We start from the raw sequence: 21,321 nt of genomic DNA, 5'->3' as shown, positions 1-21,321 counted from the left end.
ATACATACTATACACATACATACATGCACACCATACATACTATACACATACATAACATACATAACATACATAACATACATACATGAAACATAACACACACATACATACACACATAACACACATACATTAAACATGTTACATAACACACACAACATAAACATCTCTCTCTCTCTCTCTCTCTCTCTCTCACACACACACACACACACACACATACATAACACACATACATACATAAGATACATACATACATTGCCTAAATAGATACATACATTTACATACGCCCACCAATATGTATAAAGAAGAACTTCTCGAAAAATTAAAATCTCGTTCTCTTTTCTTCTCTCTCTTCCTTCCCATTTATGCCCTCCCTCGTCCTCTCTCATGATCCAATCTCTGCAGATTTACATCGATCCTTCACAACCTCTCCGATCCTCTCAGAAACCCTCCCCCAAAATCTCTCTTAACCATCATCTGCTTGATTCGCTGAACCTCCTCCCCTCTTTCTCCTCCAATAATAATAATCTCTTGAAAACCAGACGGAAATCTCTGCCTCTTCTGAATCTCTCCATCCCTCACGTTCCGTCCCTGAATTCAATGGAAGGATTGATTCCGATGGCTTATCGTGCCCTCCGACATCATCGTCGCAAATCTGATTCCTACATCCGCCTCCCTTCTGTCTCTTCTTCTTCTTCTTCGTCAAAATCCTCCTGGAAATCCCTTTCTAGTTCTGCTAGATTTCCCTCTCATAAAACCAAGTAGTTCGTTCATCGATTGCCTTGCTTTGCAGTCAGTGCATTCATTTGTAAATTACTGCACATCCATCCACATACCGAACCTTCCGATTGCATCTGCCTTCCAAACAAATGCATCTGTAGTTGTTGTATTATAAATATATTAAGGTTCCATAAGCTTTATGGAACCCTAAAAACATCAACTTGCCTCCTTGGATCGGAAAGCTAGTCCCGGGGGCAACATTCATTCTTCTTGATGTCTCAGATTGGCGAGAATCAGTGCCGAAATTTCAACTCAGTGCCGAAATTCTATGTATTAGAAGAGGTCACAGGAGTTTGGATGTATCATGTAGGCGTCTGATGAAAGCCCTCATCATAATCACACCGTTGAAAGATTGTGAATTGATGATTGATTGTAAATTACCACAAATTAATGATGTGGTGCATGTAAAAGTACCATGTAAAGTTTGAATACCCCAAGGTATTATAGATTGCCCCAATAAATTTACATATAAACATTAGCTATGAATGAATGGTTACATGACAGTTAGGGCATTAAAGAAAAAACCTCAATGGAGGAGGAAGATTCCTATCATTATAACCATCAGAATGCACATATGCACCCATTGGTAAATAACTCTTCCACTTCATTGTTTGGACTTGGGTTCAAATCTACACAGATGGCACAATCACACCATTGAAAGATGATGAATTAATTATTGATTGTATTACCACAAATTAATGATGTGGCGCATGTAACCACTATGCAAAAAAGTTTGAATACCAAGGTATTATGGATTGCCCCAATAAATACATATTGATATAACATTAGCTATATGAATGGTTACATGATAGTTAGGGGCTTTAAAGAAACCCAATGGAGATTCTCATCATTATGTATGACCATCACACGCACATGCACACATTTGTAAATAACTCTTCCACTTACTTCATGTTTGGACTTGGGTTCAAATCTAAAGATGGCACAAGACCGTGGCAAGTTATTTAATAACCCATATACTCCTCCCAAGACTATGGCAAGTTATTTAATAACCCATATACTCCTCCCAAGACCATGCACAATGTCCTACACCTCTTTGAGAGTCGTAAAACATCCCCTACATTTTCAATCCCATAAGTTGTTTTGGATAGTGATTTGTAGAGGATTTTCTTACGATAAATGTAAACATGTCCTCGAAAAAGATAAGTGTTATAACCAACTTATGAAGCCATTGGGTTCAAATCTTCACATCACTATATACATTCTCCATAACACCGTTCTACCTTTATTTTTTCTTTCCTATATCTATTTAGAACTAATCGTGCCTGAACCAAAAAGAAACTCTCTTCGAGGTTCTTATGCTACGAGGCTACGACCAACACACAATCTCATGATCCCCATAAGCATCAATAGTCAACTCAATCATTGAACCATTATATTTACTATAAAAATGTCAAATGCTTTACTAGGTACCATACATTACCACAAAAGAACCAAACAGAGATTAAGGTCGATGTTAAACCTTAGGACTTCTATTGATATAATTACAAAGAGAAAGAGATATACAAAGAGGCAGAGAAGTGAAATGAAACCATGTATTAACACCTAGGTAAAATATCCTACAATGTCTCCTAACAAATTATCTATGAAACCAAAGAAATTACATCCATTTAGAATGCCTACAATGCATGTGTTTGATAACAAGGAAGAACAAAACTATGGACACAATAAACAAATAGTAAATTGATTCAATAATACATCAATGAACTTGTGATAACTTGTAGTTGTCCCTTAATAGTTGGTATACATTCCTTGATGGTTACTAGTTAGTGATAGTTAGGTTGGGCTCATATGTATGTTTTGTCTTCCTTATTAGCTTGCATTTTGGCATTGGCTAGTAAATGCTTATATTTTCTAAGCAAGATTGGTATAAGCTATACGTTATTTGTTTCTTAAGAATGAGCATACTTTGTATCTTAGTTATGGGTTTACTTTATAACTTAGTTATTAGTTGTTATGCGGTAGTATAAGTTGGTATTATCTATACACAAGTAATCTCGATGTCGTTGGATAAGTGCCTCTTAGTTGTTGGTATAACCTTTATCACACTTAATTGTTGTTGTTTGGTAAATTATCAATAACTAAAACCTATGAATGAATTCAAGGTGATGTTCACATACAACCTAGTATAAGTGCCTCTTAGTTGTCGGTATAACCTGTATCACACTTAATTGTTGGTGTTTGGTAAATTATCAATAACTAAAACCTATGAATGAATTCAAGGTGATGTTCACATACAACCTAGTATAAGTGCCTCTTAGTTGTCGGTATAACCTGTATCACACTTAATTGTTGGTGTTTGGTAAATTATCAATAACTAAAACCTATGAATGAATTCAAGGTGACGTTCACATACAACCTAATGCATTTGAGTTACTCAAATAGAAAGTATAAGGATAATACATGCTAATGTACCAAATGCAATCTCCTTACGAAACAATAAACCAAAATCCCATCATTACTTTGGTATTCACGACATTGCATGTAGTTCGAGGTGTCACATATTGTATGATGTAGACAAATGCAATGCATAATAAACATTAAGGAGCATCAATGAAGAAACCTCCAAGAACCAATGAAGGGAGTCAACATTATAAATGTATGATAAGAAAAACATAACTTCTAGTTCCATTGTAAATCCAAGGGTGTTAGGTTTTGATGACCTTGGACGAGGAAAGTTAAATGCAAATGAGGGAGTGCATGTTCTCTATGATGATAAAATTCAATGTAATAATTAGGAAGAAATTACTATAGTGAATGTTTAAAGGTTTTTGTTGAGCAACGCGAGGTTTTGCTTGTAGTGTTTGTTTGGAAAATGCGTCTAATTTATAAAAATTTGTCTCATTAAGATTACATATTGCCTTTTCTTGTGTACTCCTTTGGACAAGTGGAGATCTATATCATTAATTGGTGTGTAAGTTTTGCCAAGCATTTGCCCTACCCATGATCGAGTTACTATTGACAAAGACATCTTTAAAATATTTTGCATTTGATGATGGCGATGAATAATGATACCAAATTAAACAGAAAAATTGTAATGACATCATGAGACCATGTACATGTGTTCATGTCAATTGTTGAGTAAGACCATCGGGACCTTGAACTAGGGAAGATGGCTTGTCAATGAAGGGTTGTGAGAATTATGGAGTGGACACTTCTTTGGTCTTCTTCAAGATGAGCTTATTATCCCAATTAACCTTGTGAAAATATATCATGTGTGCAGTATGCTTGTGTTTGGCAATTGTGTGCATTGGGATGTAGTAATGCTTTTGATGAGCCATTGTCTAATTTGCATGAGAAAGGAATAGTTAGTTAAGTGTGTTCCCATATGCAAGTGGGTGGAGCTTAAGTGTGAAGCCTAAGCTACATGTCAAGCGTAGGCTTCGGATCTCTAGGTTGCAAGCTCTTTATCATGCATTCATGTTGAGCGGACAAACTCAACCGGATCTAGATCGGCCGAATAAGCCAAAACCGGATCGGTATCTGGAACCAAGAGCCGCATCGCATTGTAACCGGTAGGTTGTTAGAGGCCTACGATCTTAGCCTAGTACGTAGGCATAATTCTTGGAATTAGTGTCAGTCGCCAGTATGAGCATTGAAGTACATGTCAGTACTTCTACCAATCCTTTTAAGGAGTTGTACAAAAGTGCGCATTGAGCACATTGTATGAACATAGTGATATTTTTGAAATTGAGTTTATGTTGTTCTGCTCTCTCTGTCTCTCTCGTATATTCTCTGTGTGTTTTTAAGCTTCCATTAAACCTGTGTATATTTTCTGTTAACATCCGGTGAAGTCGGTTAGGTCTTCAAGCTTCCGCACACAGTTCTTTACAATTCACATGCTAACATTAACCTGCAACGATAACGATTGTAGAAGTAGAAATAACATTAGGGGAGCAACCCGTTGGCCGCTTCTTCTCCTTCCTCTTTCTTTATAGTTCCTCGCACAAGCAACAAGCAATTGTTTGTCATCCGTCCGTCTTTTCCATGCCCTCGACAAAATCAACCATAGTTCGGGGGGGTCCTAGGAATAAAGATGGGGTCTCTAGGTCTGAAAAGGGGACTAATGGGTAATTACTGGACCCTTAGGTCCGAAAAATGAATCTGGGGACACATTTTAACTCAACTTTGCCTTTGGTACTTGGAATTCTAAGCTAGAAATTTCGTTTCAATCACCAAGTAGAGCGGTAATCACTCGAAAGCATGGGTTTGGATCTCGTCTCATCAATTAGGGACAATTTTTAGTGAAATTTTACTTCTAGTGCTTAGATTTTCGAGCCAAACATTTTATCACAATCCTCGCAAGAGTGGCTCCGTGGTAGAGTGCCAATCACTTGGAAATGTGGGTTAAAATCCCATGTCATGTTGACTTATTGTTGAATGATCCAATATTTCTTGTAAGAGAGAAATAAATATTGTAATTTTCCTTGAGCAACCAAAGCAATCCTCGTTGAATTTGAATTGCGCAAAAAACACAATTTACAAATCCTTTTGAAATAGATGCAGATTAAAACATTGAGGCAGCCAACTGGTCATTTGTTGGTGAATTGATCCCACAAGGACACCTATTATTAAAGAGCTTTGTGAGGTGAACGCTTGGTTCAAAAGATAATTGAACCCAAAGAAATTAACATATGTACCACAAATAGAGGTAGACAACAAACCAATCAAGTGTAATTTTTGCTTCTTAGATCAAGATGTTGATAAGATATAATTTCCTCATATTATAATATACTCAAGTTGGGGCCCCAGGTGTTACACTACCAATTTGTTTTTGTGATTAGGGTGTATCTCCGATCGGACTCAAACTCGCGTGACCATGCCGCTCGATTGTGTGAAGGATTACTTAGCGAAAGAATTTGAACCTACAGAACCCTTGGCTTCAATTTTGAAAGACAAGACTCTTCACAGATTAGATAACTTGTTTGATTGATTAATTATATGATTTTCCCCTTTACATGCATCCCTTCCCTCTCTATATATAGGTGGTGACACGCATAAGAAAAGCATGCAAGACATGTGAATTCATATGAGTTCCCATGTATGAAAATAGACTTGAGGCATAAGTATGATGATGATAATATAATTATATGAAATAGTTGATTCTAATGGTTTGTACTTTGTACTTGATATACAAGGTTGTGAGTTTCGAAAGGTTTACAAATTTCATTTGATATAATATTTGAGTTTGTTTAGAATCCCACGACTCACACCTCAAGTCATGGGCGCCTTATCTACCTATCGAGAAGGCCCTCAACTCAATTCGTTGAGGTGGTGTGTTGTTTGGAATCCCTAAAACATCGGATGTGTTACAACAAGGGGGGGCGATCAACATCCAATAAGTTTTACAATAATTAACCATTTTACATAAAGTGAGAGAGATTAAGATAATGAAGAAATTTTGGAGAGATATCCTTGAGTTTCAACGTGGGGACCCTATGATTAACGACACATTGTATTATCATCCTCGGCCATCATAATTCACTACCTTGGAATTTCGTTCATTGATAAAACATGGGCATTCAACCCCCAAAATTTGTGAACTCAACAGAAAGCTCTCTTGTTTGATAAAAATAGTGGTGCATGACGTCAACAATGTATAGAATGTTGGACATAAGGCAACAATCTCAATGTATACGGTTAGTGTTTGACCACCTTTGCTATTCAACTCCATGCTATGAGGAGAGTACAAAAAATGGGTTCTTGTTTGATGATCTCCATGGATCCCTTCTTGCAATTGAGCTGCGAGCAACTTGCCATCGAAGGAGTTATGTATGTATATTCTACTTTTACATTAAATAAAAGAGAGGGATATTCTTATTCTTGAATATCGTCTCCATCATATCTCCATAGCTTCCGCAATTTCATGAATCATGAAATAGTACTAGAAACTTGTAGAAGTCGTTGGTTTAAAATTCCCCCAACCACTTTCATCATTGCATCTTACGATATTAAGTTCATTTAGGTGTGCCCCTCATTGAGAGCGTGGGAAGAAATGAAAATTGAATTTGCATTTTGTTTAGTTTGTTGTAAGGCAAAATGAACTCTCATATATATTTGGAAATTTGTTTATGATGAAGGCAAAGTAAATTTATGCTTATGTGTTGCATCGGAGGGTCAAAGCTAAGGTGTCACATTCATTATTTACATAAATACCCCTACTCGACCCTTAAGAATGAGGAAAGCAATGTAAATGGGCATTTAACAAGACATCTGGGTGTGAAACAAGGATGATTTACATGTATAATAATTGGAGATGAGCTTAGTCATTCATATTTGGGAAAACATAGAAAACTCAAGGTCAATTTACAGAATAGAATTTGAAGCATCTTTTAGAAGTATGATCCCAAACGACAAATACAAATGACTTTTACAATGAGTTTAATATCATGATTCATCATTAAACATTTGCTACATATGCCTTAGAATGCTTCCATTTGTATTGTGACAGTTGACAAAAACAAACTTCGAAAGGCATGGGAATATCTTTTTTTCTTTAATGTTCTCACTATAATTTGCTCAAGCTTTGGATCCATTTTTTAAACCTTGCCAATTACACGCTCTTTGATATCCAAAACATTTTGTTGCGAGAACATGTGCATATTGTGATTCCCCTAAATTAACACTAGTCATGCCGAAGGCAAGATATCGTAAGTGACATCCTCACCAATTTTGTCTCACTTTGATGAGGTCTTGCGATGGTTTGAAACTTCATATTTGTAACTGTTGTAAAGTGGCTTTTATTATAAAGCAATCACAATGCCCAAAAACGCTTGTGATGGCATTCCTTCGACTCATTTACATGGCATGTAGTTTAACAAAAGAAGAGAATGTGACATTAAGGGAAGGTCAAAATGACAATGTCAAGATCTTACATAAGTACTAATTAAATATTTTTGCACCACACGAACAAAATAACAACGTAACAACATTTTCATTTTGTAGCATTTGTAAGAATAACGTATCTTTCATGACTTACTAGATTTTGTGGCATTCCTTTCATGTCATCAACTCCTCCAACACCTGACTCTATGAAAGAAAAAGCTCATCAAAACATAATGTTCTAGATTTTATTGTTATGTTGCATTCATGCTAATGTTCTATTTGGAAAATAAATAATGCCCCTCATTAAGGCATAATACCAATACCACCCTTATTGATTTAAAGGAATGTATGTGTTTGGATGAATCGAGTGGATGGTTAGTGTCTTGATGTTTTGGATAGCTAGAGGTTAGAATTGGTGAATAGAGAAGTCTAGTTTGGAACTTGCGACCTAAGACTTGCCAAAGTAACAAGGAACAAAAAACATTTGTTTATGAGCAAATTCAAAGGCAGATTATTTGTTGATAGTTTTTTGAGCTGGTTTATTTTTGTCGCCAAGCTTTTTCAAGGGTGTGAGTTCTATCTTTAAAAAGGGGTATATTTTGAAGGGGATACTATGTGTTAAATGCATGTCAACATATCACAAGAAGACTGAAATTGTTGTGAGAGCTTAGTGATTGATGTGTTAAAAACCTTAAAAGTATTATATAACAAAGTGTAGCCTAATGAGAATTTCTAATCTTGTATATTATTTGCAATCATGCGGATTTGTGTACACATTTATTATGCATATTTAAGGGGAAAATAATCAAAAAGTGAGAAACGTGGTGAAAGAAAGCAACAATTTCATTGATTGTTTCATGATTTAATATAACTTTCAATACATTTTCTACTACCAAAAGTTAATGAAATTACGTGGATGTGCGCTAACTAGTGAATGTTGAGTATTCACGCTTATTCAACCCATATGGTCGTATAATAGTATTTTGCATTTTCTTAGCACAACTGATTCCTTTCTTTGCCATCTTTAGGCTACGATTCAAGCAATTGTTTTGAAAGAGTGAAATGCACACAAGTAGAGATTCTATTTGTCGATTCATTTATTTTATTAGAAATTTCAAAGGCACCTTCAATGGTAAGCCAAGGATAATTATATGTATTTTTCTAGATAATTTATATCCATTCTACCAAATGTTCATACTTGGCTTGTTGAGTAATGTATCATGTTTGGAGCTTTGGTGGTAAGTGTTTTATACATATTTCAAGTATAGAACAATCCAAATTCAATCAAGTTTAGACAAATTGGGTGAGAAACTTAATGTGGACAAACGCAACTGGGTAACCTTGACAATATTTTACTTAGACTTCTACAATCAATTATATATAACGTTGGTGTGGCATAATTGTAATTACCTACATGACATTTGCATGAATTGATTAAAAAACAATAATGTTGCAACATTTTCTCATAAATTTTGACAAATGATGTTTTCTGCAATATAAGTACTTATTGTTTTGAGATATTGAAGATTTAGCAACTTTGAGGAGGCTCAAGTATCTATGCATCCATAACATTATTAGTTCATTACCATGTTGTAGGTGCTCCATACAACATATGAAGTTTATTGTATGTGATCCAATGAACAAATGGCAATAGTTCTATGATCTCCATATGAAGGTTTTTTAGGACATCGTAAAAGAAGTGGGGAATGAAAAGATGATGGGACGATTTCATAAGATGACAAAAGAGTCATCGACAAACCGGAAAGGGATCATTTCGGAGAGAATGTTGGGGGTAACTAGTTTGATAATAATGGGATTGTGTGTGCCATTATTATGGGTGGGCATTTGGCAAGCTAAAAGACACCACCAAGATTGCCTCAAGTTCTTGGAGTTTCCAATATTGCTAGTGAGCACGTCCCTATTGATTGCAGCATTACTTGGTTTAGTGGGTGCAATGTATCGATATGGAGTGTTGGTGTGGGCTTACATGCTCCTAGTCCTCTTATTACTAGTTCTATTGCTAGCGTTCACTCTTTTTGCATGGTTTGTCACGAGGGGAGGTGGTGGTCATATTGTCTCGGGTGCTTCCTACGAAGAGTATCGCCTTGGTGATTTCACACTGTGGTTCCAACAACAAGTATCTCTTTCTCTCTCTCTTTATTTTTCCTTTTCTATTTGTTATTATATAAAATACATAGTCACAATAAAAGTATGAGACATGATTGCTTGATGCTAACATCACATTAGGGGCCCTAGAACCGGTGAATTATTGTAGAACCATAATTGATATATGGATTTCTTCACATGCCTTTCGATGAGAGTCCAAACAATATTGGAAAAATCACATACCTAACACCATCAACTCATATGTTGGATTTTATTTGGATTTACTAGATTTAGATGTGACATAAGTTTCAAGATTCTAATGTTGAGGTATAAAAAAATTCTAGACATATTTTCTAGGTATTTTTGGTCATCTCACTTGTGTGATCTAAATTCTAGTCCATGTAGAGTCTTCATACCTAGTTGGAAGTTACAAACAAATTTCTTTCAAACTATACAACTTTTTCACATAATGAATGTACTTTTCCATTATAAAATGAATCTTGCTCTTTATTTCGATTTTTGCTTTGCTATATGTCAAGATTTTTTATTGATGTAGCTTTTGTAGAATAGACACGAGATCCAACAAAATGGGCAGGCATGAGAAGTTGCATACAAGATAAGAAACCATGTCAAAAACTTGATAAAAAGTATCCTACAATTGAGGCCTTCAATAATGCAAAACTCTCATCAATCCAGGTAATGTTTACGTTGAATAGATGGTCATAGTTTGTCCTATGTAATGTATGTAATGAATGAATCAGATGGGATGTGGATAAATTTACTAGCTATCATTTTGTTTTTTGGTCTTGTAGTCAGGATGTTGTAAGCCACCAAAGGCTTGTGCTTTTACATTTGTTACTCCTACTCATTGGGAAAATGCGACACATGCAAATGCAACGGGTGATTGTGGTAGATGGGATAATAGTCCTTCCTTATTATGTTATGATTGTACATCATGTCGAGCTGGTCTTTCACAAAATGTAAAGGAAGATTGGATTCAAGTTGCTAAAGTATGCTCATATGTCTTACTTTTGCTAGCTCTTACATACATTGTAGCATGGGTGGGGTTTCTAAGAGCTTTATGGGATGATATCTATAATCAACAAGAGACCAAATCAAATGACACCTCCTCAACTAAAGAAAATGTTTGAGGTTTTATAACAGAGAAATGAGATCACACTCAAATTCAATTGTAAAGATAACCTCAACAAAACATATATTTTTGAGGTTTTATGGCAAAGAAGTGGCACTATACCACAAGCTGCATTCTCTTGCAAAATAAAATGTGGTGCCACAATATCATTTTTGCAAATAATGAAGAATCCGTGGTTTCCACGTGGCAATCTTTATTACACAAAGTGGTGACCTTGTGCCACACCCCATAGTGACCCCATATACTATTAGTAACTTAGCATATTTGCAAACTTATTGTTAGTTCTAAATAAGACATTACGACAGAGACATTAGTACAAGATGTATCATTATGTTACAACACAGTTTAAAAGTTAAGTTTATTTTGAAAGATTTTACGGCTTCATGTATGCATGAAAAAGCATTGAATCTGTTATACACATGTTTTTGAATAAGAACATTCTTAGAGATAGATGCCCCCCTTAATCTTATTAATCAATGATTTCACAGGCAAGCGTAAACGTTTTTAAAGTCAAGGGCACGTATGTGTGATCAAACCTTTCATTATAGAATATAATAAGACTTTTCTTCAACCACTTCACTAAAAATGTTAGATTCATTTTTTCGCCATGCATATGTATGCAAGGTATCTGTTTAAAGGTTTGTCCCCTGAACATTCTTACATTTTCCTATTATATGATGATCTATCAAGTATTTCTCCATCCCATACCTTGTGTGATCATGTTGTGCTCAACTATTACCTAGTCATCCCCTTGCATATTGATAATTTTTTTCTCTGTGCTTAGTGCTAGATTTATCATGATTCAATCCTAGCATTGATGTGAGTATCAGAGTTTATGTGATAAATTTGGTTTGACGGAGCTTAGCCTTGACAGCAAATTGGGACATGCCCCTGGGAAAGAGAGTTCATCGTTGGCTCTGATATCATCCCCATGTACAAATTTCTCTGGTAGTTTCAGAAATTAAAGCCTTGGCTTATAGCAGAATTCGCGGTAACTCTGTTTGTCTCGGTTGAACTTTTTCAAAGACTTGTTTTTATCACCTAAGATCAATATGCAATCCCATCTCATACCACATTTTTTGGCAGAGAAGAGTTTCCACCTATTGGGGAAGCATATGCCAAAGTTGATACATGGTTTGATCGCAAACACTACACAAAAACTTAATGTGTTGCAAGTTCATCCACCATTATGTGGTTGGGCTCTATGCTTTTAACCCCTCTTCCATACAAATTTGAAAGTAATATGTATGGTGCATCTTTATCAGCATTCACTTGAAACATGCGTGTTGCTGCCTCTATGGCTTGTTCCAGTTTACCATGTATGTTGTATGAACTCAACAAAGTTTGCCACATCTTTTCGTTCTTTTCAAATGGCATTATGTCTATCAATGCTTGTGCATCTTCAACACATCCTGCTCGACCGAGAAGATCGATCATGTACAAATAGTGTTCTGCACACTGTGTTATGCCATAATCCATTTTCATTGATGCAAAAAGTCGCTTTCCATCTTCAACCATTCCCATATGATTGCAAGCTGATAGGAGGCTTATGAAAGTGATTCCATCGGGTTTAACTAAATCTTTCTCCATTTCGTAAAATAAGGAAATAGCTTCTTTTCCATGACCATTTTGCGCACATGCAGCCATCATGGCATTCCAAGTAACCACATCCCGATGAGCCATTAGCAGAAAGACATACCTTGCACTACCCAAAAAACCACATTTACCATACATATCTACAAGGGAAGTTCCGACCTGAAGTTCCTTTTCATAGCCAAAGAAGATTAGCTCAGTATGTATCCTCAGGCCATCTTCAGATCTACAAGCATTGCTACATGAGTTAAGAGCAGCTACATAAGCAATTGGATCGGGCAACAAATTATTGATATATATCTGGTGAAATAAATGTAATGCCTCTTCGTTGCGACCATCACTTGCACATGCAGTGACAATTGCACTCCAGAGGGCAACATCTCTTTTCGGCATTTGATCGAATATCATCTTTGCATTATGAAAATCTCCACATTTTCCATACATATTCACAAGGGCAGTTCCAAGCATGATATCTCCCCGATACCAATCGCCAGTGATGGCTTTATCAACCTTCCTCCCTTCTTCCAAATCTCTCAAAGATGCACATACATCAAGAACACACAAGAATGTTATCTCGTCTGGCTTAATCCCAACCTTTTGTAACTCTTTGAAAAGATCTAAGGCTTTCTTGTTATGACCACTTTGGGCATAAGCAGAAATCATTGCATTCCATGTGACAACATTTGGGTGTTCAATCTGATCAAACATCTCTTTAGCACGCAGAAGACTTCCACATTTTCCATACATGCTTACAAGCGCATTCATAACACTTAACTCTTCTGAGTACTTGCTCCTTGCAATAATTGAATGTATTTTTTCCCCTTCTTCTAGCATTTTCCCACTTGCACATGCATCTATAACACATAGGAATGTCACTGAAGTGGGTTCGATCCCTTCTTTCTTCATCTTGTAGAAGTAACAGAGACCTTCTTCACAATATCCATTTTGCACACATATCGATATCATGGTACTCCATGATATCACATCTAGCTTGGGCATATTAGAGAAAACTTCCTTTGCATCTGTCAAACTCCCACATTTACCATACATATCTAGAAGAGCATTACCTATTATGATGTTTTCCATATATCCATTATGGATGATAGATTCATGAATTTCCTTTCCATCTCGTAAAGCTCCAAGGCTTGAACAAGCGTCGAGGGCACAAACAAAAGTGATGTGATTGGGATCAAATCCTTGACCCTTCATTGTATTGAAGAGGGCAAGGGCATCATCAAAACTTCCATTTTGTGTACAAGATGCAATTATAGCATTCCATGAAACGACATCTTTCACATGCATATCATTGAAAATGAGCTTTGCTTGATGCAAACCCCCCTTTTTGCTATATATGTTCATTAGGGATGTACACACGATTACGTCTTTCATCAACCCATGTTCGATAATGGAAGCATGAATCTCATGTACACCATGTATTGAGGAAGAAACACAAGCATTGAGGACAGATACAAAAGTATATGTATTGGGTGCAAGTTCATGATTTTGCATCTGGTGGTAAATGTCCAAGGCGGTTTCAAAGTGCTTATGTTTAGTGAAAGCATTCATAACGATATTCCATGAGTGAAGGTTAGGATTTGTAATGCGATGGAAGGAAGAGAGAGCTTCATCGAGTCTATCACAATTTGCATACATTTCAATGAGGCAATTGCCCAAGTAAGTGTCGTGGGAATTAAGGAATTTGCAGATATGTGTGTGAAGAGACATACCTTGCTGGATATCCTTCGTCTTCCCGCAGTCTTTCAAGAGGGAGGGGAGGTTATGGTGAATGGAAGATGTGGTCTTCTCCTTGATGTGAGGGGGAGAATCGAGCCATGGACCATTCATCGTTGGTTGTTGTTGGTATATGTCCATCTTCTTCGTTGAGGCTGATTAACTAAATCAGAAACCCATCAATGGAGACATTCTCTTTTCTGTGTTGGATCCATCAATCAGATCAGAGGGATAGACTGGATGGATGGCTTTCCATGGCTTCAGATCAAATGAATAGTTCTACAAAGCAAACTATAGACACACAAAACACCCCCCATGAAAACAAGTGTATAGGAAGGAATGAGTGTGCATCGGTATCTATCGGATTCTGGGGTCTTTCGGTGTGTGCCCAAAGTTTGAGATCCCCGGACACGACGAAAAAATGTCCACACATTGGAACGAGACTTCCGTATACAGATCCGCACTATGGTTTCCATTCCATACCTTTTTTTGATGGCCCACACAATCGAATCCAATCACGAGCTAATCCGTCGCATATTATGTTGCCAAGTAGTTTTGCCTGAGCTTCGCCCGCTTTCTGTATCAAGCACACACTCCCATCATTGATAGGTTTAAGAAAGTATGTGTTTTTGTATGAATCACGCATCACCATATATGTGGCCTCTTTTGGTTGACATAGCTTTAAGCCCCCCCTTTTGTCATCCTCTAGTTCCTCGTTCCCCACCTTAATAGGCTGATTATTTGTCATAGAATCTTCTTGGACTAGACATTGTATGATTGATCACAATTCAGGATGATAGTTCGGTTGGGGTTCGTTGAAGCCTTATAGGAGCATGCATGCAAAAAAAAGCTCAAAGTTTATCCCATCGACCATTACATGTTTACAATGCACTTCAAGGACTCAATCAATTGTCTTCATTTATCGTAAACATTTGCCTGTTAGACATGTCTTGTATCCTTTATTTATCTTCCAATATTTATATTATCATCAAAACATGACATCTTTCACCTACTAGCAATGATGAGAAAACAAAAAATGCACACATACTTTATTGTGGGCTACTATAATTAGAAATATACTAACTAATGACTCTTGACGCAACTTAATGATATTCTTGTCCAATTGATTCACATAATTGTAATATATTAACATATAACAATAATTGGTATGTACATTGCAATGCCACACCTATCAGATAGTAAATGTACTAAAGTGAGAGTTGTAGAATCCATCCATGATCATGATGCTAGCTCCTCTTGTGGCCATGTCTCTACCTTCAAAGACTTACCCAACATTCCATGTAAAGTTGATCACATGTCATTATATCTTCACAAAATCTTACAAGCTTCAAGTATGACCTTCAACATGTTGATATATGCTTAATCACATATATCCCCGTCAAGGGTGCATAAATCTCTCCCCTCAACACAAGACACAAACTTTAATCGATGTTTGCATTACAACACACAATCTGAAGCATATGGGCTTAAACAAGGATAGGTGGTTTCGTCTCGCACAACGTAGCATGGATGGGTGTGTGTTTGTTCCAAGTGGAGGTGCATGACTCCCCTATGTTGTGGATGTGAGGTGTCTTTCTTGGTGGCCACGATGGACAAATGATATGAACAAACATCTATGTACAACTATTTGATGTAAATGCAGACCACGCCAATGCACCACATCTTGTGACCCTATGACAAATGCTCTATAGAACGCAATAACCACATATTGTAACCCTATGACATATTCTCTATAGAATGCGATCACGACATATTGTGACCCTATGGCATATGCTCTATAGAATGCGATCACGACATATTGTGACCCTATGGCATATGCTCTATAGAATGTGATCACCACATGTTGTGACCCTATGGCATATGCTCCATAGAATGCGATCACCATATATTGTGACCCTTTGACATATGCTCTATCGAATGCGATCATGGCATACTATGAACTTGTGACATATGCTCTATAGAATGTGATATTGTGACCTAGTAGACCAATGAAGATTTGGTCTAGCCATTAGGAATCGGCAACGGTTCGATTTCAGCTTAATCGGCTTTGCCTTGTCCAAATCAAACCGGTTAAGCCTTCACCGATTTGGGATTTTCCAAACTTGAACCAAACCGGTTCCTAAACCAGTTAGCCAGAACCGGTTCAGTCAAGCCGATTAAGTCTTAACCGATTAACTTGTCCATTAGGTATGCTTATGCATGAATAGACTATGAGAACCCAAGTTTTGGTGTATTCTTGAGAAGAAGTATGGTCATGACAAATCCTCCACTCTGTGTGATGAACACATATTTGAAAACCCCCAAAATGGTCTAACCCTGTAATTCGCGAGAGCAGATAGTCGATTCTTGAGTTAGATGCACTAATCTCAAATGGGCCTTCCTGTCATGAAAGAGTTGAGAAGAAGAGGAATCAGAGACGTGAAGAATCACCATGATAACCTTAGATTTGTAGAATTACTCAAAGATTGCGTGACAAGTAATGATCTCCAGAAAGGCACCACATTACATGGAGAGATTGCGAGGAAAGGATTGCTTGAAAAGAACCCTTACATTGCGAGTGCTTTGATCACCATGTATGCCAAGTGTGGCTCTCTATTGAAAGCTCGGAAAGTGCTTGAAGAGCTTTCAATTCAAGATATAGTCTCTTGGAATGCTCTTATTGGAGGATATTCTCAGAGAGGTCAAGGTCATGAAGCGCTAAATTGTTTTGAAAAGATGCAAAAGGAGGGCCTTTCTCCCAATGAAGTCACTTTCACTTGCATTCTCAAAGCTTGCGGTAATACAAAGGCTATTGAGAAGGGGAAGCAAATTCATGAAGAGATCGTTTGTCGAGATATGTTAGAGAAGAATGTTGTGATTGGAAACGCTCTGGTTGATATGTATGCTAAATGTGGCATGTTAAAGAAAGCACGACAAGTGCTTGAGGAACTTCCTGTTCGCAATATAATCTCATGGTCAGCTTTGATTGCTGGATATGCACAAGAGGGACAAGGACATGAAGCACTTGATTGTTTTGAACAAATGCAAAGAGAGGGGTTTCGACCAGATTGGATCACATTCATTTCAATCCTGAAGGCATGTGGTAGCATCGGGGCGATTGACAAAGGACGGCAAATTCACAATGAGATTGCACGCCGAGACTTGCTGAAGAAAAACAGTGTGAACCTTGGTAACGCCCTGGTGAACATGTATGTGGAATGTGGTTTACTTAGAAGTGCACAAGAGACGTTGGGAGAGCTTCATGTTCGAGATTCGCTCACTTGGTCAACACTGATTGCAGGATATGCCCGAGATAGGCAAGGCCATGAAGCCCTAAAATGTTTTGAGGAGATGAAAAATGAGGGTTATACTCCAAATGAGGTTACATTTATTAGCATCCTCCAGTCATGTGGGGACATTGGTGCATTTGATGAGGGTAAGCATGTTCATGATGAGATTGTGAGTCGAGGATTATTAAAGAATAATCTGGTGCTTGCCACTGCTCTGGTAGATATGTATGCCAAATGTGGTGCACTCGTAACAGCAAAACAAGTCCTAGAACAGATTCCTATCCGAGATATAGTCTCTTGGTCAGCTCTAATTTCAGGATATGCCGAACAAGGGCAAGGTCAAGAAGCATTGACTTGCTTTTGGCAGATGCGAAAGGATGGGATCTCTCCAAATGAGGTCACTTTCCTTTGCATTTTGAAGGCTTGCAGCAATATAGGAGCCCTTGATGAAGGCAAACGAATTCATGATGAGATTATTGATAGGGGCTTGCTTAAGGATAATATTGTGCTTGGCAATGCTTTGGTGGACATGTATGCCAAATGTGGTGCACTTACACAAGCACAAGAAGTGCTCGACAACCTTCCCAGTCGAAACATAGTCACTTGGAATGCTTTAATAGCAGGATATGCTCAACAAGGGCAAGGTCATGAAGCACTCAATTGTTATGAAAAGATGCAAAGAGAGAATCTTGCTCCGAATGAGGTCACCTTCACTTGCATGCTTAAAGCATGTGGAAGCATAGGGGCTATTAACAAGGGCAGAGAAATTCACGACCAAATTATTGATGAGGGCTTGCTAGACAAGTCTATAGTTCTTGGCAATGCATTGGTGGATATGTATGCTAAATGTGGGGCACTTGCAAAAGCAAAGCAAGTGCTAGAGGAGCTTCCGGTTCGAGATACTATCTCTTGGTCCTCACTCATAGCAGGATATGCTCATGAAGGGCATTCTCATGAAGCATTGAACTGTTTTGACCAAATGCAAAAAGAATGTCACCAACCTACTGAAATAACCTTATTGTGTGTGCTAAATGCTTGTAGTCGTGCTGGAAAATTTGATGAAGCTCAAATGTATTATGAGAATATGAACTCAAGATATGGTATAAGACCCAAGCTAGAGCATCACACGTGCATGGTGGTTGTTTATGGGACTTCGGGGTGCTTTGACAAGGCAATATCAGTGATCAAGACCATACCATCTCCAGTCGATCCAACAGTTTGGATTGCTTTATTGGACGCTTGTAGGAAATGGGGTAATGTTAGGCTCGGGATGCTAGCTTTTGATCAAGCACTGCAACTTGATCCTAATCGTGCTGGTACATATGTTCTCATGGCAAGTATTTATGCAGGTGCAGGCATGCAGGAAGATGCCGAAAAAGTTGAAGCTATGCGAGTGAAATTTTGTTCCCCAGAAGAAGTCGTGAATAAGCATGTGAGTGGCTGAAATGTGAGAAAGTAGTTATATATTTCTCTATTTGGGATATGAACTCTTTCTTTGTCTTAGAAGTGATAGAATCCATGGGGAAAGAAAGAAAGGTGCGTTAATGTCTGAAAGGGACCAAAATGACATACTTTGCCCATCCAAGGATGCCAAAACTGAAAATGTTGTCACGTTGATGAAAAGAACAAAAGAAACTATAGAAGCGGGATGTTTTTACAATGAAAAGGGGATTTTGTTTCTTAGAATCCATGAAAGAGGAAGAACCAATGCAGTCGCATTAATGTTGTGAAGAGACCGAACGAATGTTCTATGAAATTCCAAAGAGCAATTAACAACTGAAAATGTTAATGTTGTGACTTGTACGAGAACACTAAATGAAATGAACGGAGAAGACTACCTAAACTTGACTTACAAAGTCATGGATAGAAAAATAACAAAATCTTCTCTATGAAAAGTGAAATCGATGTATTTAAGGATATACATCATAGCGCAAGTTCAAGATGGAGATGTCATGAGATTGGATTTTGCAGTTGCTTCAAAACCGTGTCTTCTGATATGAAGCAAGTAGGAACAACCTTCTTTGCACTCTATTTCAGGATGTTGACTTACGAAAGTCATGAATAGACAAATAACAATATCTTCTCTATGAAAAGTGAAATCGATGTATTTTAAAGATATACATCATAGCGCAAGTCCAAGATGGAGATGTCATGAGATTAGATTTTGCGGTTGCTTCAAAACTGTGATTTCTGATATGAAGCAAGTGGGAATAACCTTCTTTGCACTCTATTTGGGGATATTGACTTACAAAAGTCATGGATAGACAAATAACAATATCAACTCTATGAAAAGTGAAATCGATGTTTTTTAAAGATGTACATTATAGGGCTAGTCCAGTATGAAGATTTTGAGATTGCTTCAAAATCATGCCATCTGATATGAATCAAGTGAGAACAACCTTTGTTGCACTCTATTTGGGGATATTGATAAATATATGTCGATATGTCAAATTTACTTGTGAGGCCGTAATTTATTTCAAAACTAGTTATGAGGAGGTTGGCGAAGCTTATTGAAGGGGAGGCAATGGAAGGTTGAGTTATAACAATTTACAAATTCTTTGGCACTGAAAGGATGAAAAGCAAATCTTGCGAGTGACAATGTACTATGATCACACCCTTGCCTAGATTAAGAGATATATATATTGTGCACCAACCAATCATTTAGTGCACTTAGGCAATAAACATAATTTGTTAATGCAGATTGTCAAATTTGCTTGTGAGGCCGTAATTTATTTCAAGACTAGTTATGAGGAGGTTGGTGAAGCTTATTGAAGGGGAGGCAATGGAAGGTTGAGTTATAACAATTTACAAACTCTTTGGCACTAAATGGATGAAAAGCAATTCTTGCCAATGACAATGTACTATGATCACACCCTTGCCTAGATTAAGAGATATATATTGTGCACCAACCAATCATTTAGTGTGCTTAGGCGATAAACATCATTTGTTAATGCAGATATGTCAAATTTACTTGTGAGGCCGTAAGTTATTTCAAGACTAGTTATGAGGAGGTTGGCGAAGCTTATTGAAGGGGAGGCAATGGAAGGTTGAGTTATAACAATTTACAAACTCTTTGGCACTGAATGGATGAAAAGCAATTCTTGCCAGTGACAATGTACTATGATCACACCCTTGCCTAGATTAAGAGATATATATTGTGCACCAACCAATCATTTAGTGCGCTTAGGCGATAAACATAATTTGTTAATGCATATGTGAACTCTCATGACATGTATGTTTCCCTATCACCCCAATAGTCTTCAATATCCATTTTGTAACCTTAAAACATAAAAATCAATCTTTTCTATAGGTTCCGTTATATTTAATCATTCACAATTAGAATTGAAGTCAGAAGCGATAAATATTTGATGAGCTCTATAATTTATAAAGAGCAAATTCATAGTGTGCATGATCTCAATCTAAATGTATGGATCGTTCACAATCTATAGATATGAAGTTTTATAACAAGATTATTAGATATGGCTCAATGTGCCACTCAAGGCATCCAAATTGCCCTCTACAAAGTTTTTCTTTATTTGAGGCATCAAGTTTGTGTCAAAAAATGATTATTTAACTTTGAAATTCCCTTAGGTTATGTCACCATTTCACATGAATTTTACAAATGGTTGTGGCCCAATGGCAGCAACATCATTGACAATATTAGGATATTGGCATTGGTATTATGGTCGGTGGGTTTCCTTTGATGATGGCTTTAAAACAAAGACATATTTCGAATGCGACATGTTTTTTCTGTACAATGGTTGACGAAGATGCCAAACATAGGTTCATTACATGTTCGGCTGCTAAAGCCATTTGGGTGGCTATATCACA

At 37.2% G+C, this 21,321-nt stretch overlaps 3 protein-coding genes across 4 annotated transcripts; 2 read left to right on the top strand and 1 right to left on the bottom strand.

Moving 5' to 3' along the window:
* The first annotated feature begins 9,294 nt into the window (after positions 1 to 9,294).
* LOC147857958 (tetraspanin-8-like) lies at positions 9,295 to 11,195 on the top strand. The gene is made up of 3 exons (XM_087327135.1): positions 9,295 to 9,754; positions 10,294 to 10,419; positions 10,536 to 11,195. The coding sequence occupies exons 1-3, from the start codon at positions 9,332 to 9,334 to the stop codon at positions 10,872 to 10,874; spliced, it is 888 nt and encodes a 295-aa protein (XP_087183261.1). The 5' UTR covers positions 9,295 to 9,331; the 3' UTR covers positions 10,875 to 11,195.
* Positions 11,196 to 11,401: 206 nt separating this feature from the next.
* On the bottom strand, positions 11,402 to 14,441 carry LOC147857957 (pentatricopeptide repeat-containing protein At4g21300-like). Of its 2 annotated transcripts, none has more exons than XR_015530462.1 (2): positions 11,905 to 14,441; positions 11,402 to 11,873 (listed from the first exon to the last, which is right to left on the bottom strand). XR_015530462.1 is itself a non-coding variant. In XM_087327134.1 (2 exons), exon 2 carries the CDS (start codon positions 14,033 to 14,035, stop codon positions 12,038 to 12,040), a length of 1,998 nt encoding a protein of 665 aa, XP_087183260.1. In that variant the 5' UTR covers positions 14,036 to 14,102; positions 14,197 to 14,441; the 3' UTR covers positions 11,402 to 12,037. The 2 variants fall into 2 exon arrangements, 1 of the variants encoding a protein (XP_087183260.1); XM_087327134.1 differs by having other exon boundaries at positions 11,402 to 14,102; positions 14,197 to 14,441.
* A 2,034-nt stretch (positions 14,442 to 16,475) lies between these two features.
* Positions 16,476 to 19,902, top strand: LOC147857956 (pentatricopeptide repeat-containing protein At3g09040, mitochondrial-like). The gene has a single exon (XM_087327790.1). It carries the CDS (start codon positions 16,592 to 16,594, stop codon positions 18,932 to 18,934), a length of 2,343 nt encoding a protein of 780 aa, XP_087183916.1. The 5' UTR covers positions 16,476 to 16,591; the 3' UTR covers positions 18,935 to 19,902.
* Positions 19,903 to 21,321: the final 1,419 nt, after the last annotated feature.

The sequence above is a fragment of the Azolla caroliniana genome, unplaced genomic scaffold (assembly GCF_043228905.1).
Source record: "Azolla caroliniana isolate FFs.n. ecotype wild unplaced genomic scaffold, voAzoCaro1.0.p SCAF_11, whole genome shotgun sequence".
NCBI classification, from domain to species: domain Eukaryota; kingdom Viridiplantae; phylum Streptophyta; class Polypodiopsida; order Salviniales; family Salviniaceae; genus Azolla; species Azolla caroliniana.
This window is presented reverse-complemented; position numbering and strand designations above follow the sequence as displayed.

Excerpts from the sequence above, each read along its gene's own strand:
- LOC147857958 (XM_087327135.1), top strand. The coding sequence starts at position 9,332 with ATGATGGGACGATTTCATAAGATGACAAAAGAGTCATCGACAAACCGG. Across the intron at positions 9,755-10,293 it reads CACTGTGGTTCCAACAACAA|ACACGAGATCCAACAAAATG; the intron begins GTATCTCTTTCT and ends TTTGTAGAATAG. Across the intron at positions 10,420-10,535 it reads CAAAACTCTCATCAATCCAG|TCAGGATGTTGTAAGCCACC; the intron begins GTAATGTTTACG and ends TTGGTCTTGTAG.
- LOC147857957 (XM_087327134.1), bottom strand. The coding sequence starts at position 14,035 with ATGAATGCTTTCACTAAACATAAGCACTTTGAAACCGCCTTGGACATT.
- LOC147857956 (XM_087327790.1), top strand. The coding sequence starts at position 16,592 with ATGGGCCTTCCTGTCATGAAAGAGTTGAGAAGAAGAGGAATCAGAGAC.